This window comes from Leopardus geoffroyi, chromosome A2 (genome assembly GCF_018350155.1).
Source record: "Leopardus geoffroyi isolate Oge1 chromosome A2, O.geoffroyi_Oge1_pat1.0, whole genome shotgun sequence".
Taxonomy (NCBI): Eukaryota; Metazoa; Chordata; class Mammalia; order Carnivora; family Felidae; genus Leopardus; species Leopardus geoffroyi.
The window spans coordinates 115,589,575-115,607,179 of record NC_059331.1 but is presented as its reverse complement, the minus strand read 5'-3'; the positions used below and the strand labels follow the sequence as shown (position 1 = coordinate 115,607,179).

Sequence of the window (17,605 nt, the reverse complement as noted above, 5' to 3'; positions counted from 1 at the left end):
TGGCAACCAAAGGATGGAAGAAACTCCCCTCACTCTTATGCTTAATGATTCACTCACAAATATTTTGCTTCTGATCTCAGCAATCAGTCTCTGGAGGTGGGTTCTGCTAGTTTAGAGATATGAGGACCCAAAAGAAGAATGATTCAAGTGATAGAATCATGTTTCCACAGATTTAGAAGTTAAAACTGCAACCTGGCCATTTTGGCCTCCTCCTGCCAATGGGTAAAAAGAACAAAAGTTACTACATTTGGGTAGTTCTCTGAACCTGGCAATGAAGGGGGTGGGGGGGGGGGTGGGGAACCATTGCTCTTTATGGGACAGAAGATAGCTGGAGCTCAGGGGATCCCCTTGGGTATCTTTTGTCTGTTGGGAGAGAAGAGACCTCTGTGGGTCTCTTGAATTCCTATATATTTTAAAACCCGGACATGTCAAGAAGGCAAGGCCCTGACACTTTTTCCCTGGGCCACCATTTCTCAGGATTATGTTGCCAGCAAGCAACCATAGGGATGAGATACCTTCTCCCTCACAAGAATAAGGAGCAGGCTTGCTTATTGTTTGCTATAAAAATAGCAGATTCCTTAAGCTCAGTGTTCATTCCAGAGCTACAACACAAACCCACTGTGTGTATAATATCCATCTGGGCCCCGGGCAGGTCACCCTCATAGTACTTGTGGGGCAAGAGGAACTGACACATACATATGGATGCTCATAATGCTATGCTGTGAGTAATCAAGTCTATTGTCTCTAATCTAGGAGTCTCATGTCTTCTGCCAGCATCCATTAAAGAGCAACAGGCTGGGGCGCCTGCTTAGCTCAGCTGGTTAAGCGTCCGACTGGCTCAGGTTATGATCTGATTCGTGAGTTCGAGCCCTGCGTCGGGCTCTGTGCTGACAGCTCAGAGCCTAGAGCCTGCTTCAGATTCTGTGCCTCCCTCTTTCTGCTCTTCCCTCACTCACACTCGCTCGCGTGCTCTCTCTCAAGAATAAACATTAAAAAAATAAAATAAAGTAAACAGCAACAGGCTAACTAATCAACTTATAATTATCATAAAATCAAATTCCTGCCTAAGGCTCGTACTCCTAAAGCTAGTAATAAGCATTAATGGAAGACTAATGTGACTTTATAGGTAATACCAAAGGTTCAAGATACCTAGGAATAAAGGATTAGATCATCCCATCAGAAAAAGAACCTTGAGGAGTTGGCTAAAGACAAATAGGAATAGTCAGGGAAGGACGAAGTCATGAAAACAATGCACAATAAAAATATTAAATAACAATGTGGCTTGCATTTTTATTTTCATCTTTGCACACACGCGCGTGCGCGCAAACACACACACATATATTTATGTTTATTTGAGAGAGAGAGAGAGAGAAAGAGAGCATGCACGTGCACAGGGGAGGGGCAAAAGAGAGGGAAGAGAGAGAATCCCAAGCAGGCTTTGTGCTGTCAGTGCACAAGAACTCAACAACTGTGAGATCATGACCTAAGCCAAAATTGAGTTGGATGCTTAACTGACTGAGCCATCCAGGCACCCTTTTGCTCTTATATTTATATAAGTTTTAACTATGTGAAACTCTCCCCTTTACAATCAAATAAATCTATTAAGACTTAGGCCTAAGAATCTTGAAAAGACTATAGAAGAAACTGGTATCACCAATAATCTTGAACTTCAAGTTAGATATGGTAAGTGAAAAAGACTGATTACTTTTTTTTTTAATTATAGGAATGAGAATAAGTGCATACATGTTTGTATTTAACAGCTTGAGGTATATAGATCACAGTAGACATTTGTGGATTCTGGCAACCTAGCACCCAATTTCCTGCCTATTAAAACCCGAAGCTCCCGGGGCACCTGGATGGCTCAGGTCATGGTATCACCGTCTGTGGGTTCAAGCTCCGCGTCTGGCTCTGTGCTGACAGCTCAGAGCCTGGAGCCTGCTTCAGATTCTGTGTCTCCCTCTCTCTCTGCCCCTCCCCTGCTCATGCTCTCTCTCTCCCTCTCAAAAATAAATAAACAAAGTAAAAAAAAACAAAACCCAACCTCCCATTTCTGGAAAATTTTCTCATTATGAAAATGGTGAGAGGGCAATTCTCAGAGCCTGACTCTCATTATGGAAACTAGAAGTCAGTTGTTTCTATGATTCACTTACCAGAGCCAAAACCTGGCAAACAATCTAAGGCCAGTCAATTATATGCCAACTTTCAGGATTTTGAATCTTGAGCAAATGATAGAAAGATGGAGGAAAAATCTCTTTACGGTGGCGGCAGCAGCAGCAGGTAGTCAAGACTGTGCCTACACTGTAATGAACTCCAGGGTTTGTGAAGCCTAGCTAATGGAGAATGCCTGATTTCTGCCTGTTTGCCATGCTTGCTCATCTTCCAGCCTGTGGTCAACATTATAAGCTTCTGAACTTCTTACAATAAATTATTTTGACTTAAGAGAGAACATATTTCTTTTGCTGATAATGAAGAATGCCAGTAGACTCGTTGTGATAACAATATCAACAATATTTAACATTAATTTATCAAGAGTTTTCACATTCTCTCTCTATCCCCAACATCAGTAAGGTAGGTCAGTATAATATTATAATCATTATTGTGTAAATATAAACATAAAAGGCTAAAGAAGTTGACTTGCCCAATGTCACACAATTAGGAAGAGCTAGGATTCAAACCCAGATCTGTTTGATTCCAAAACTCAAGTTATTTCCACTATAGCATATTGTTTCCCATAGCAATGAGTGACTAAAGACAACATGACTAAAAGAAGTTTTATAGAAGATACAAACACATTTTAAAATCATTGTTCATGATAAAAGCTTACAGTATAATATTAAATTGTGATTGAATTTAAGTGCAATTCAAAGGTCTAAAAAAGAACTAATTTCATTCTAGCAGACCATTTTCCAGTAGACTAACCTGATACCGAGTATAGAATTTATGACATTTAGCATAGATGGCATATTAAGAGTGCCTCTCTTAAATATTAATCAACCACATTTTATTTATTTTTATTTTTATTTTTTTTTTCAACGTTTATTTATTTTTGGGACAGAGAGAGACAGAGCATGAACGGGGGAGGGGCAGAGAGAGAGGGAGACACAGAATCGGAAACAGGCTCCAGGCTCTGAGCCATCAGCCCAGAGCCTGACGCGGGGCTCGAACTCACGGACCGTGAGATCGTGACCTGGCTGAAGTCAGACGCTTAACCGACTGTGCCACCCAGGCGCCCCAATCAACCACATTTTAGACAGTTCAACAGAATGTAACTAAATTATATGCTATATTATAATGTATTAAAATATATAATATGCCAGCTGTTTTAATGATATGAATCTTTGTAATAGATGCCCACTGGAGTAGCTACCCAACTTGTAATTCTCCATTCCCCAGAAATGGAATACACAAAATAAGTACATAAAATAACCCTTTCAAGATCATGTTTGTGCTACATGACCTTGTTCTCCTTAGCATAGATCATTGATTCAAAGGGTTAACATTCAACCCAAACTAGGTCTATCAGATCCTCTCTCTCCAGGATTTGAAACTCTGAAAGAGAAACAGATTGGCGGTAGTCAGAGCTGAGGTGCAATGAAGGCAGTGTCCTAGAGAGAGGCTAGAGGCCTCTGGGGTTGGCATGGTTCTTGCAGCTCCCAAATCTTGATTTTCTTCTCCTCATAGGGAATTTTAATACAATCATGTCTCCTTTAAGATGTGCTTCTGTATTCATTTATTCAACACACATGTGGTAAGTGTCATGATGGCAGTATGCACTTTATACTACCAGAGTTTTTTTTTTTTTTATTTAGAAGTACATTTTACTTTTTTGAAGTTTTTATTTAAATTCTATTTAGTTAACATACAGTATAATATTAGTTTCAGGTATACAATTTAGTGATTCAACACTACCATACAACCCCTGTGCGCATCACAAAAAGTGCATTCTTTACTCCCCTTATTTAACCCATCCACCCACCCACCTCCTTTCTGGTACAGTTTGCTCTCCACAGTTAAGAGTCTGTTTCTTGGTTTGCCTCTCTCTTTCTCCTATGCTTGTTTGTTTCTTTAATTCTGCATATGAGTGAAATCATATGGTATTTGTCTTTCTCTGACTTTGTTTCGTATAATATTCTCTAGCTCCATCCATGTTGTTGCAAATGGCAAGATTTCATTCTTTTTTATGGCTGAATAAGAAGTGTGTGTGCATCTGTGTGTGTTTGCATGCGTGTTGTTATCCGTTCATCAGTCAGTGGACATGTGGGCTGTTTCCATAGTTTGGCTATTGAAGATAATGATGCTGAGAAGGGTGCATGCATGGTTATTTGAATTAGTATTTTTGTATCCTTTGGGTATATACCACTGGTGTTTATTTATTTATTTATTTATTTATTTATTTATTTTTTCATCAGTGCATTAGGTTTTATTTTTTTATTTTTTATTTTAATTATATGAAATTTATTGTCAAATTGGTTTCCATACAACACCCAGTGCTCATCCCAAAAGGTGCCCTCCTCAATACCCATCACCCACCCTCTCCTCCCTCCCACCCCCCATCAACCCTCAGTTTGTTCTCAGTTTTTAACAGTCTCTTATGCTTTGGCTCTCTCCCACTCTAACCTCTTTTTTTTTCTTTTTTTTTTTTTTTTCTTTTTTCCTCCCCCTCCCCCATGGGTTCCTGTTAAGTTTCTCAGGATCCACATAAGAGTGAAACCATATGGTATCTGTCTTTCTCTGTATGGCTTATTTCACTTAGCATCACACTCTCCAGTTCCATCCACGTTGCTACAAAAGGCCATATTTCATTTTTTCTCATTGCCACGTAGTATTCCATTGTGTATATAAACCACAATTTCTTTATCCATTCATCAATTGATGGACATTTAGGCTCTTTCCATAATTTGGCTATTGTTGAGAGTGCTGCTATGAACATTGGGGTACAAGTGCCCCTATGCATCAGTACTCCTGTATCCCCTGGATAAATTCCTAGCAGTGCTATTGCTGGGTCATAGGGTAGGTCTATTTTTAATTTTCTGAGGAACCTCCACACTGCTTTCCAGAGCGGCTGCACCAATCTGCATTCCCACCAACAGTGGGAGAGGGTTCCCGTTTCTCCACATCCTCTCCAGCATCTATAGTCTCCTGATTTGTTCATTTTGGCCACTCTGACTGGCGTGAGGTGATACCTGAGTGTGGTTTTGATTTGTATTTCCCTGATAAGGAGCGATGCTGAACATCTTTTCATGTGCCTGTTGGCCATCCGGATGTCTTCTTTAGAGAAGTGTCTATTCATGTTTTCTGCCCATTTCTTCACTGGGTTATTTGTTTTTCGGGTGTGGAGTTTGGTGAGCTCTTTATAGATTTTGGATACTAGCCCTTTGTCCGATATGTCATTTGCAAATATCTTTTCCCATTCCGTTTATACCACTGGTGTTTAAAGAACATTAATCTCATCCTGGAAAGCCTTGGCCCCAGAGGAGGCAGGCCCCTCTCCATGTACTCACCATTCTGTCCTTCCTTTGTCCTCTAAAATCTGCTCCCTCCCCCACCATTCCATTAAAACTTTATTTGCTAAATGCACCACTTTTCAAACCCAGGGAACACTATCTTTTTTTGGCCTCCCTACTACATTTGATACTCCTGTCTCCTCTTCTTTGTAATTTATATCTAGGTTTCAATGACATTATTCCCTGCTGTCTTTCTTCCTTCCACACCTCAATCTCCAATGCACTTTTCTTTCTATCCTTTAAAATGTTGATGTTCCCCTAGAATTTCATCCTGTCTTTTCTTCTTCCTCCTCAATCTCTAGGTGTTATCAACCATACCTATGGCATCAACTATTTACTTAATAAATATTTGACACCTATGTGGTAGATGTTGGCAATATAGCACTGAATAAGACAGATATTGTCCCTGCCCTCAAGGAACTTAGCGCCTAGTAGCAAAGACATACATACAAAGTGTTTATCTAATAAAGAAGATCAATGGGTGAAGGAAAGAAATAGAGTATATGTAGTACATGCCCTTGACACAATGAAGGGCATTCAGGGAGGAAGTGCCATTTATGGTAAGAACTGAGCATGAGTAAGAGGGAAAGAGTTACAAGCACTGATACAACATTTCAGGCTCTGAAGGAAGACAGGTGCCTTGGAGTGAAATGGCTATGAGAAAAGTGGTATGAAATCTGACTGAAATAGGATGGGATCAGGTCAGACAGGGCTTTGAAGGCCAGGGTGAGGATAAATATTAATTACAAATCCATGGTAATTAACCTCAAAAAAAAAAAAAAACCTTCAAAAATACTGCCAGCCATCATACCATTTCCACTCCACATAAACTATTTTCCTCAACCTCTAACTTCATTTTCTTCTTCCTTCATTTCAGCAGATGGTCTCACTTGCTACTTTTCAGAGAGACAGCCTCTGACAGAGGCTCTTTTATTCTGATTCCAAACCTCTCTTCCAACCACTCTTCCTTCCCACTCTGATGAAAGAGAAACTATCCTCCTCCCATGAGATTAATTACCTTTACTTTAGATCTTATCTCAGGAATCATCTATCAATTATACATTCTGTTTCACATACATTCAACCTCTATATCTCAAATGAATTCTTCCTTTCAGTTTTGAAGCACACTTATATCTCCCCAGTTTAAACACATGAAACCAAACAACCTTCATTTGGACTCCCCTACTCCCTTCTGGGCCAAGTTTCTCCAAAAATATTGTCTGAATGGTCTCATATCCTACTCATGCCAATCTGACTTCCATCTGTCTTCCAATCAAAACAACACACTACAGTCAACAACTCCCCTGTGTTGCTATATCATATCTTGACTTCTCATAGGCTTCAAAATTTGCCATCCTCCTTCTGAAACAATTTCTTCCCCGATTCTGAAAATTCTCACTTTCCTCTTATTCTTCTGGCCTTTTTTCGGGGGGGGGGGTCTCCTTTATAGGCTCCTTCCTATTCTTTATCCCAGACTCCTGACTCTCCATAGTTTCAACAAAGTTATCTTCTATCTGCAGATAATCACAAATTTACACTTAAAAAAATTTTTTTAAGTAAACTCTATCCCCAAAATGGGGCTTGAATTCGCAACCCTGAAATCAAGAGTTGTGCACTCTACTGCTTTACCTACTGACCAAGCCAGCCAGGTGCACCACAAATTTATACTTTTAACCCACAACTCTCAAACCTGTCAGTTCATTATATACCTTACTGTCTCATGGCATTGTGAACTGAACATATCTAAAATACAACCTATAATCCTTTCCTCAAAGCCTTGATCCTTTTCTCTAGTGTCTCCTCTCTTGGTGGCTAACGTCATCATCTATCTAGTTATGAATTCTAGAACCCTAGAGGTCATAACTGACAACTTGTATTAAATCCCTCAGCATCGAATCAACCACCATATCACAAGAGCAACAAAAATAGCCAACATTATCAGGTCATGCTTTATTTTACCTTGGCTATCTAATTTAGTCATCACAACCACATGTGAGAGTTATCATCACCAAGATCTATTGATTTTACCCCCTAAATCTTGAATAGGTCATCTTTTCCTCATTGCTACTGCTGCTACCACCTTAGTCCAAGGGACCATCTGAGTTACTGAACAACTTCCTATTTGGTCTGCCAACAACCACTCTGAGAGTTCTCCCATTTGGCCACAGATTAAGCACCATCTTTTTCAAAAGAAAAACAAATACTCACAGATCCCTTTTCTGTTTCTGTCACACACACACACACACACACACACACACACACACGCATCTGAAGGGGTTTTAGGATAGAGGCAACTCCCCCTAATGTCTTATGAGACTATGCATGGACAGTTCTCTAACTACTTGTCCAGTTTCATGTTCGCCATCCTCCCCCTTATGTTCTGTGCTCCAGTCACGCTGGCCTTTAATCAGTATCTTGCACTTGCCATTCTATGGTAAGTAGGTCTTTTGACTCAGAACCTCTGCATTTGTTGTTCCATCTACCTAAGAGGCTCCTCCTTAAGGTGCCCTTACTTTTATTTCAGCTCTCAGTTCATTTACCAGTTTCCTGGGGAAATCTTCCTGATGTGAAATGATTTATTCATATGCCCTCACTGTACTATGTTCTTCTCTTTAATAATACCTACCACTGTTGCAATTTTACATTTGTGTGTGACTGCTTGACTAATGTCTCTCTTAGTAGACAAAACCCACATGAACACAGGGACTGTCTGGTTTTGCTCATCACTGCAACTACACAATCTAGCAAAATGCCTAGCATACACAGTGGGTCTCAATAAACATTCATCTGAAGGGCTGAGTTAGAAAGAAACTGAGATAAGGGAATAAATCAACAGTGAGCCAAAAAAAGGCAGTGAATCTACCCACCTTTTGGTTTTAACAAGGGGGAGAGAGGTATTATTTACAGGGGAATGTTGAGACTAAGAATAGGTGGATTGGTTTGGTTGGCTTAAAAGCTAGGGAGGTTAAAACATGACTGTTGATGGCTAGAGTCTAGTAGAAAAGAAGTAGTTAAGGGTGCTTAGCAGAGATGGAATAAACAACAATATAACTTTTCTGACCAGACTGAGTCAAAGCCCAGGTGAAATCACTGGCTTTAGATGGAAAAGAGGCAGCTTCTTCACGGTAGCAAAATAAAATGTGACAAAATAGGCTTAAAGACTTGGTGGTAGAAAGTTAAAAGTTAGATAGTTCCAAACTAATGTCTTCTATTTATTTGTGATATCACAAGAGGGATGCCCTACTGAAAATGAGGATATAGAGAAAAGGCTCAGGTTAGAGAAAAACAGTAAAATTAATGGAAAGTAGGATTGATCACCAGTACTGACAGCCCTGTTGAAATTAGGACTTACCTAGCAGAGGACTGTTCAATAATGGGATATTCTCCAGCTGTGCTTGGAAGCCTTGCACAAATAAGGTAAATTGTCATCAATGCTTTTGGCCAGATGGATGTGAAAAAAAGGCTGAAATGTCAAGAAAGCCTGGGGCATTTGAAAGGGAGTGAAGAGAGAGATGATTATCTCCTAAACTGGACAGACAAAAGGAGAAGGCAGCAATTAAGAATAGGGAGGTCTGAATGATGGGAGTTGTATATGGGAATTGTTAGCTGAATTAAGTAAGACAAAGCTGGTAGAAAATACATGCCCAAGAAGTGTTTCTCTTATTGAAGATTTAATGCAGAGGGTTTAGATCATTCACAAGAGACCCTAAAGAAAATGACTACCAGTAATTAACAATCTTTAAGAGGTGACTGTACAGAAGCTGAGTCCTTTTAGTTGGTAAATAATCCCAGTTAACTGCTCAGCATCCAGTCTTCAAATCAACTTTTTTTTGGTTCTCTCACATAATTCTCAATAGGGCTTTAACTAAGCTTTTAAATTCTAATTATGCTTTAATTCACTTAACATGAGAAAACTATAAACTACAGTGGTACTCCGAAAGGTCTCAAAATATATCCCTCAAATGTTAAGGGTCTCCTCGACTTCATTAACACAGTGACAGCAACTGGATAGGAGCAGTAGTGACTATGACCCAGCCCTCCTTTGTAGAGCCCCTCTCTAGTGTATCAGGTAATAAAATTAATCTAAACAAAAAGGGAAATAAAAAGGTGCTCAACCTAATAAGATGCTACAATACACCCGCTAGAATGGCCAATGTTATAAAGACTGACAATACTAAGTGCTGACAAAGATGAGAGCAAAACCCTCTCTCGTACACAGCTGGAATGAGCATGAACTGACACAACTTTGGAAATTACAGGACAGTGTCTATTAAAGCTAAATGTAGTGTAACCTATGACTCCACAGCTCCGCTCTTATGTAGTTCCCAACAGAAATGCAGACATGCACACATCCAAAGACATGTACAAAATATACAAGACATTCCAAGTAGAACTGGTCTTTATAGTGCCAAACTAGAAATGACTCAAATGTCCATAATGATGGAATGGATAAATGTGGTGTATTCATACAATGGAATACTAAGCACAACGAGGATGTACTAAAGTGACACAGAACGACATAATAAATCTCATAAACATAATGTTAGCTTTAAGAAGCCAAGACTCAAGAATATATACAGTAGGATTTCATTTATATAAGTTCAAAAACAGAAAAAACAAATCTATGGTGATAGAAGTTGGAACAGTGGTTGCCTTTGGTTGGGGGGGGGGTAGTGATTCAGAAGAGTGTAAAGGGGGACCTCTTGTGTACTCTTCATGTTCTATTTCTTATCGTCGATGGTGTGTTTAGTTTGTAATAATTCAATGAGCTGCATGTTTATGATTTGTATCCTTTTAATGAATTCTCTACTTCATTGGAAAGTTTACTTAAAAATAAAAGGCTAGAAATGACTGCAAGGATGATGAAGGAAAAGGGGCCCATAAGAAGCTGAGGCTGCTGGCTCTGTACAACCTCCTTGGCCACTACGTATAGAATTGACTGCTATGTTATGGAGAGATGAAATGACCTAAGTCATATTTATTTCAGATCACAAAACTAATTAATGGTACAGCAGGAATTTGAATCCAGGTATTCTAATTTCAGTGTTCTCAAGTTCTCGTAAGAATGTTTCTGGGTGTGTACAGAGGAGTCCTTGTCATCTAGGCACTCATTATCCTGATCCCCAAAGTAATAAAGTCATATGGGAAAGAAAAAAGAGTCACGACACAAAAATATTCACTGAAGAACAAGAACACTTATAAAACTGGTTCTCATTCAAACATTCTTCCTCTGGCTCAGACCACTTTCTATTTCTGCCAATCCCATCAAATGCCCTTGTCAGTCATTCTTGGTGAGTCTCTCCTGTGTTACGTTAAACAGAACAATACGAGTACAATACATCAACTGCAAAGGAAACTGCACATCTTGCAAAAGGATTCCATGAAGTTGGTGAAAATTCTACTGGAGAATACCTTAAAAACATGCAAAGCCATTGACAAAATGAGAACCCGCAGATTAAGATCAGTGAACCACTGTGGAAGAGATCTCTGGTTGTTCCAGCTCTATTTTCCCCTACTACACAGTAACAGACTCTATTTTCCCCTACTACACAGTAACAGAATCCTGATTTTTCAGTAACTTTATTTCTAGTTCAACAGTGGATAAACAGAGGTTAACATAGTCTAAAGCTAAATCTAAGAAATGGATACAATTCAACTTTTGAACCCAAACAGTTAAACATACAATCCCCTTTTCCTCAAGTAAACAGCTGATGCTGCAACCCAGCTGCAACCTATCTACATAAGGAATGAGGCAAGCTTTACAATGCTGGAGTCCACAGATGAAACCACCTCTCTGGGGATGGGGGAGGGGGGCGGGGGGGGGGGGGGAGGACTGCTGGAAACAAATTTGAGCACTGGTTAACTGTGTTCAACTACCCTTTAGGAGCACACACTTGTTAAATGCACCAGTAATTTGAAGTCACCGGTGTTGCAAATATAAAAAGGTTTACATGAAAGGAACTTGAATGTATACATGAAAATAGATACATGAAAGTCAGTTACATACAATACTGAATGCAGACATTCACGGCGACTTCGGCACAAAAGCCGTGGAAGATTTAAAGGCATTCAGACAGATCTCTACCGCATTCATGCACCATGCCAGGAGCTGATGAACAAAGACAAGATCCCTGCAGTCAGAGTTTGCTTCAAGAAATCAGAAGCTAGGATCTTCTTACAAATCTCAAATTCCTGTACTGTTCTCCATATTCCCATCAAAACCACTAGATAACCAGGTTTTGCAGTTATTCATACATCCTGCTTTTGTCTTCTTTGGAAACAGGACCACAGTTACAGCATAGAAACATTCCCACATCTAAGATGCCTATTTGCTATAAACAAAGCTTACGGTAACCAAGTGACTTTTCTATACTTATTGGTATAAGATGTTATGGAATTAAAAAAAAAAAAAACACCACCAAAAAACCTCTCTTGTCTACATCCTCCGCGTTAAAATCCGTTCTTTTCATCACCCACCTTTCGCCGACGTGAAGACGGTCATTAATGCGCCACACGTCAAGGACAGAACAAAGAGCTCCTCTTAATAACAGAGGCGCAGAGGAGCCTTAAAAGACTGCGCGGTATTTATCGGTGACTGTTTCTGCTCTAAATTAACACGTACAGGAGGATTTGCCTTCAACTAGCTCCACCCGGGGAACACAGACGAGGGGCGGGGACCCTTATCTAAAAGTAGCTGATTTCAGGCCAGCAATGCTTCTCCCTTCCGAGGGGGCTTCGGGCTGGGCTGTGCCAATGGGCTTCTTCGCACAAGATCTCACGACACCTTAACGCGGCGGCTCGCCAATGGAAGGATCCTCGCCTCACAAAGAGATAACTAGGGCAGAGCTGTTACACAACCGATACGCGATGCCGAATATGCCAGCCCAGGAGTCTCCCAGGAGCCTGACTTGCGAGCCACGCAGCACCGGCAGACGAGGAGACGCTTCTGCTCGACAAATGGTTAACGCGACCCTCTACTAACAGCAGCTCCGCTGGCGTGCGAAAATGGAAGGAAAGGCGAGGACAGAGGAGAGTCGCGATCACCACCGGGCGCGGTTTCGGCCCAGGGAGCCAGGGGCGCGAGTCCCGGACCCCCTCCCCCCTGGCGTCCGTCACTCCCACAAAGGCGGTACCTGTTTCCGCATGTTATTCATGACGCCCATGAAGCCCGCCAACAATTTAGCTTCTTCTCGAGCAGCAAGTTTCTTCTCGGTCTTCTTCTTGCTGCTCTTCTCCACCCCGGAGGCTGCCATCCTCCGTCAGCTCCGTTCACGCCCGGGGCTGTGGCCTGGCCGAGCGGCGGGGGGCTGCACGCTCAGGGCACGCCGGGGCTTCTGCTTACCAAACACCGCGGCCGGGACTGCGGCTGCAGTGCCCTGCTGCCGGCGCGGCCACTGCGGAAGGACAAGGCCTGGCGGCCCCCTCAGAAACTCACCGGGAGGCGACGTCGCGGGCTCAGCGGCGTCCCGACCGAACTGGAGCCGGGCTGAGGAGTCTGCGCACTTCGCTCACGGGGGCGGGGCACTATGAAGGGAGCGGTGGGCGGGGCGTGCGCGTCACAGAGGCGCGCCGCTCCCTGCGACGCGGCGCTGGGCGGGAGACTGGGTCGCCACCGGGAGCAGGAACGGTTTTGACTTTCAGCGGCCCCAAGGACGAGCGTGCGCTTCCATTTCCCCAAGTCAGATTTTATAAATTTAGGTTATGTGGTGAGATTATATATATATTTTTGGAAGCGTAGGCGGTAGGACACATTAGGGTGTCTCCCGTTAGCGTAAGCTCCTTGGGAACAGGATTGGTGTTTTCTTCACTGCAGCATCAGACGCAAACTGTAGGCGCTCAATACATATTTATTAAATGATGAAGGATGTTCACGTACTGCCAGTGAAAGGCGTATTACACAGAATACAAGATTTATTTGCTTGGGATTCATAGAGCAAAAACGTACAGTCCCGTTGGCGTCTCCCTGATGTGGAACGCCTGCCTACTTAGGCTGGATTACTGTGTTTGAAACCAGAAGATCAGGTGTCAGCTCCAGAAATCTTCAGTTAGTCTTCCCCAAATATTCTACCGGAACTCAATCACAGAACGCATGAAAAGACTTTTGGTGACTCTAATAATCGTTCTAGTGCATGATAATATACAAGATCATTTGAAATTATACATTGTTTCACATTCTGAAAAATTTCTACATAACGCAGAGGGTAGAAGATTTTCTACCTATGTCTATATGGGTATATATGGAGACATGTTTCATGGAAAATAACATGCTATTGAAGTATTATGCCTTCTCTTCATGAAGACAAACTATACAATAACTCAAATGAAAAAGCAAGCGGTATATAAGCCTCCATTTTTATGAAAGTCTAAGGCATTTATGCCTCTGTGCACTTTATCTTTCTTCTCTTAATCTAGAGGTTCTCAGATCTTGTATTTTAGCTAGTTCATAATTTGAGGTTTTATACTGGACCCTGGCAATAGAAACCATTTATTCCTCATGAAATTAGAAATGAGGAAAACCCTATGTACTTCATCAAATGACCCAGGACACTGAAGAATATGAGTGCATTTAAATATTTATTTTAATTGAAAGGAAGTGGAAACCTGTCTTCTAACTCTTGAGGCCTTGGGAGTCACTAAGGATCCATGATTCCAAAGCAGAAATACAGGTGAGGAGATGGAATACTCATCTGTAACAAGGCAAAAAAGCCCAAGAAACAGTAATCACCTACTTGATGTTAAATCAATCCTTTTACATATTGCAGAATATGCCTCCTTTTATTGTGCTTTGCTTTATTGTACTTTGCAGGTATTGCACTTTTTTAAATTTAAGGTTTGTGGTAATACTGTGGTGAGCAAGTCTATCAGCACAATTTTTCCAACTGCATTTGTTCACTTTGTGGGTCACATTTTGGTAATTCTAGCAGTATTTTATATTATTATTATGTTTGTTATGGTACTCTTGATCAGTGACCTTTGATGTTACCATTCTAATTATTTTGGGGTGCCACAAACTGTCCCTATATAAGATGGTGAACTTGATAAATAATGTGTGTTCTGGCTCTTTCACCAACCAGCTGTTTCCCTGTCTCTCTTTCCTCAGGCCTCCCTATTCCCTGAGATGCATCAATGAGGGAATTAGGTCAATTAATAACCCTAATGGCCTCTAAGTGTTCAAGGGAAAGGAAGAGCTACACATCTGTCACTTTAAATCAAAAGCTAGAAATGATTAAGCTTAGTGAGGAAGACATGTTGAAAGTGAGATAGGCCAAAAGGTAGGTCTTTTGCACCAAACTGTTAGCCAACCTGTGAAGGCAAAAGAAAAGTTCTTGATGGAAATTAAAAGTACTACTCCAGTGAACATACAAATGATTAAGTGAAACAGCATTACTGCTTATATGAAGAAAGGTTTAGTGCTCTAGATAGAAGATCAAACCAGCCACAACATTCCCTTAAGCCAAAGCCTAATCCAGAGCACAATCTTAACCCTCTTCAATTCTATGAATCCTGAGAGAGGTGAGGAAGCTGCAGAAATTTGAAGCTAGCAGAGGTTGGTTCATGAGGTTTAAGGAAAGAGCTATGTCCATAACACAAAAGTGCAAGGTGAAGTGGTGATGATGTAGAAGCCATATGAAGTTATGTACAAGATCTAGCTAAGGCAATTAATCAAATGTGGCTACACTGAACAACAGATTTTCAATCTAGACTAAACAGGCTTCTATTGGAAAAGAGGCCACCTGGTATTTTCATAGCTAAGGAAGAATAGTCAATGCCTGATTTTAAAGTTTCAAAGGACAGTGTTACACTCTTGGGGCTAATGAAGCTGGTGGCTTTAAGTTGAAGCCGATGCTCATTTACCATTCCAAAAATCCTAGGACCCTTAATAATTATGCTAAATTTACATGGAAAAACAAAACCTAGGTAATGGCACATTTGTTTACAATATGATTTACTTAATATTTTAGCCCCACTGTTGAGATCTGCTTCCTTTCAAAATATGACTGCTCATTGACAATACCCCTGGTCACCCAAGAGCTCTGATGGAGATATAAAACAAAGATTTTCATGCCTGCTAACACAACATCCATTCTGCAGCTTATGGGTCAAAGAGTAATTTTGACTTATTATTTAAGAAACATATTTCGGGGCACCTTCATGGCTCAATGGATTAAGTGTCTGACTCTTGATTTTCGCTCAGGTCATGATCTCATGGTTGTGAGAGTGAGCCCCAGGTAGAGCCCTGCGTTGAGCCCTGCATCAAGCAGATTCTCTCTCTTGCTTTCTGCCTGTAGACGCCGTCATGTCAGAGTCTCCCAAAGAGCCTGAACAGCTGCGGTTTTCATCAGCGGTTTGGGCTTTGAACCAACCGATGAGAGTCTGAGGAGCCATTTTGAGTAATGGGGGAACGCTTACAGACTGTGTGGTAATGAGAGATCCAACACCAAGCGCTCCAGAGACTTTGGGTTTGTCACGTATGCCATTGTGGAAGAGGTGGACGCAGCCATGAATGCAAGGCCACACAGGTGGATGGAAGAGTTGTAGAACCAGAGAGGGCTGTCTCAAGAGACGAGTCTCAAAGACCTGGTGCCCGCTTAACAGTGAAAACGATTTCTGTCGGTGGCCTTAAAGGAGACCCTGAAGCACACATCCTAGAGATTATTTTGAACAGAATGGGAAAACTGAAGTGACTGAAATCATGGCTGACCGAGGTAGTGGCAAGAAGAGAATTTTGCTTTTGTAACATTTAATGATCATGACTCTGTAGACAAGATTGTCATTCAAAAATACCATACTGTGAATGGCCACACTGGGAAGTGAGGAGAGCCCTATTTAAGCAGGAGATGGCTGGTGCTTCAGCCAGCCAGAGAGGTCAAAGTGGTCCTGGAAACTTTGGTGGTGGTTGTGGTGGGAATGACAACTCTGGTCGTGGGGGAAACTTCAGTGGGCGAGGTGGCTTTGGTGGCAGGCGAGGTGGCTTTGGTGGCAGGCGAGGTGGTGGTGGACGTGGTGGCAGTGGGGATGGCTGTAACGGATTTGGTAATGATGGAAGCAGTTTTGGAGGTGGCGGAAGCTATAATGATTTTGGCAATTACAACAATCAATCTTCAAATTTTGGACCCCTGCAAGGAGGGAAGTTTGGAGGCAGAAGCTCTGTGCCCTATGATGGTGGAGGCCAATACTTTGCCAAACCAGAAACCAAGGTGGCTGTGGCAGTTCCAGCAGCAGCAGTAGCTATGGCAGTGGCAGAAGGTTTTAATTACTGTCGGGAAACAAAGCTTAGCAGGAGAGGAGAGCCAGGGAAGTAACAGGGAAGCTACAGGTTACAACAGGTTTGTGAGCTCAGTCAAGCACGGTGGTGGCAGGGCCTAGCTGCCACAAAGGAGCCATGTTTTAGACAATATTCATGTGTATGGGCTAAAACCCAAGGACTATATTCATGACTAATTATATAACAGTTTATTTTAGTTTCTGTTCTGTGGAAAGTGTAATGCACTCCAACAAAGGGTTTTAATGTAGATATTTTTTTTGCACCCATGCTGTTGATTTCTCAATGTAATAATCTAATCATGATGCTGAATAACTATGTCTTTAAAAATAAAAGATTCTCTCCCTCTCTCCCTCTCATGCATGGAGGAGAAGAAAATAATAAATAGAATAAATAATAAATAAAAGTAATAAAACATTTTTTAAAAATAAAAATAAAAAATTTTTCTTTAAAATAAATAAAAATAAAAATACATTTATAAGGCTATAGCTGCCATAGATAGTTATTCGTCTGATAAGTCTGGGCAAAGTAAATTGAAACTCTTCTGGAAAGGATTCACCATTTTAGATGCCATTACGAGCATTCATAACCCATGGGAAGAGGTCAAAATGTCAACATTTACAGGAGTTTGGAAGAAGTTGATTACAACCCTTATGGATGACTTGGAGGGGTTGAAGACTTCAGTGCAGGACAGAACTGTAGACGTGATGGAAACAGCAAGAGAACTAGAACCAGAGATGAAGACTGAAGATATAATTGAGTTGCTGCAATCTCAAGATCAAACTTTAATGGATGGGGAGTTACTTCTTATGCAGGAGCAAAGAAAGTGGTTTCTTCA

General features: G+C 41.2%; 2 protein-coding genes across 7 annotated transcripts in view; one reads left to right on the top strand and one right to left on the bottom strand.

The window, feature by feature from the left end:
* KLHL7 (kelch like family member 7) overlaps positions 1-13,027 on the bottom strand; it is a 71,237-nt gene extending 58,210 nt beyond the window's left edge. The window contains exons 1-2 of one of the 6 annotated variants that reach the window (XM_045495070.1): positions 12,638-12,749; positions 11,512-11,613 (exon numbers count right to left, since the gene is read on the bottom strand). In XM_045495070.1, the coding sequence (XP_045351026.1) occupies positions 11,512-11,529 (18 nt within the window). In that variant the 5' untranslated portion in view covers positions 11,530-11,613; positions 12,638-12,749. Of the gene's footprint in view, positions 1-11,511; positions 11,614-11,981; positions 12,604-12,637 lie in introns of those variants that run through there. The other 5 variants (XM_045495069.1, XM_045495072.1, XM_045495074.1 and 2 more) reach the window with 5 other exon arrangements.
* A 2,688-nt stretch (positions 13,028-15,715) lies between these two features.
* On the top strand, positions 15,716-17,092 carry LOC123607653 (heterogeneous nuclear ribonucleoprotein A1-like). Its single transcript, XM_045497093.1, has one exon. It carries the CDS (start codon positions 16,343-16,345, stop codon positions 16,805-16,807), a length of 465 nt encoding a protein of 154 aa, XP_045353049.1. The 5' UTR covers positions 15,716-16,342; the 3' UTR covers positions 16,808-17,092.
* The last annotated feature ends 513 nt before the right edge of the window (positions 17,093-17,605 follow it).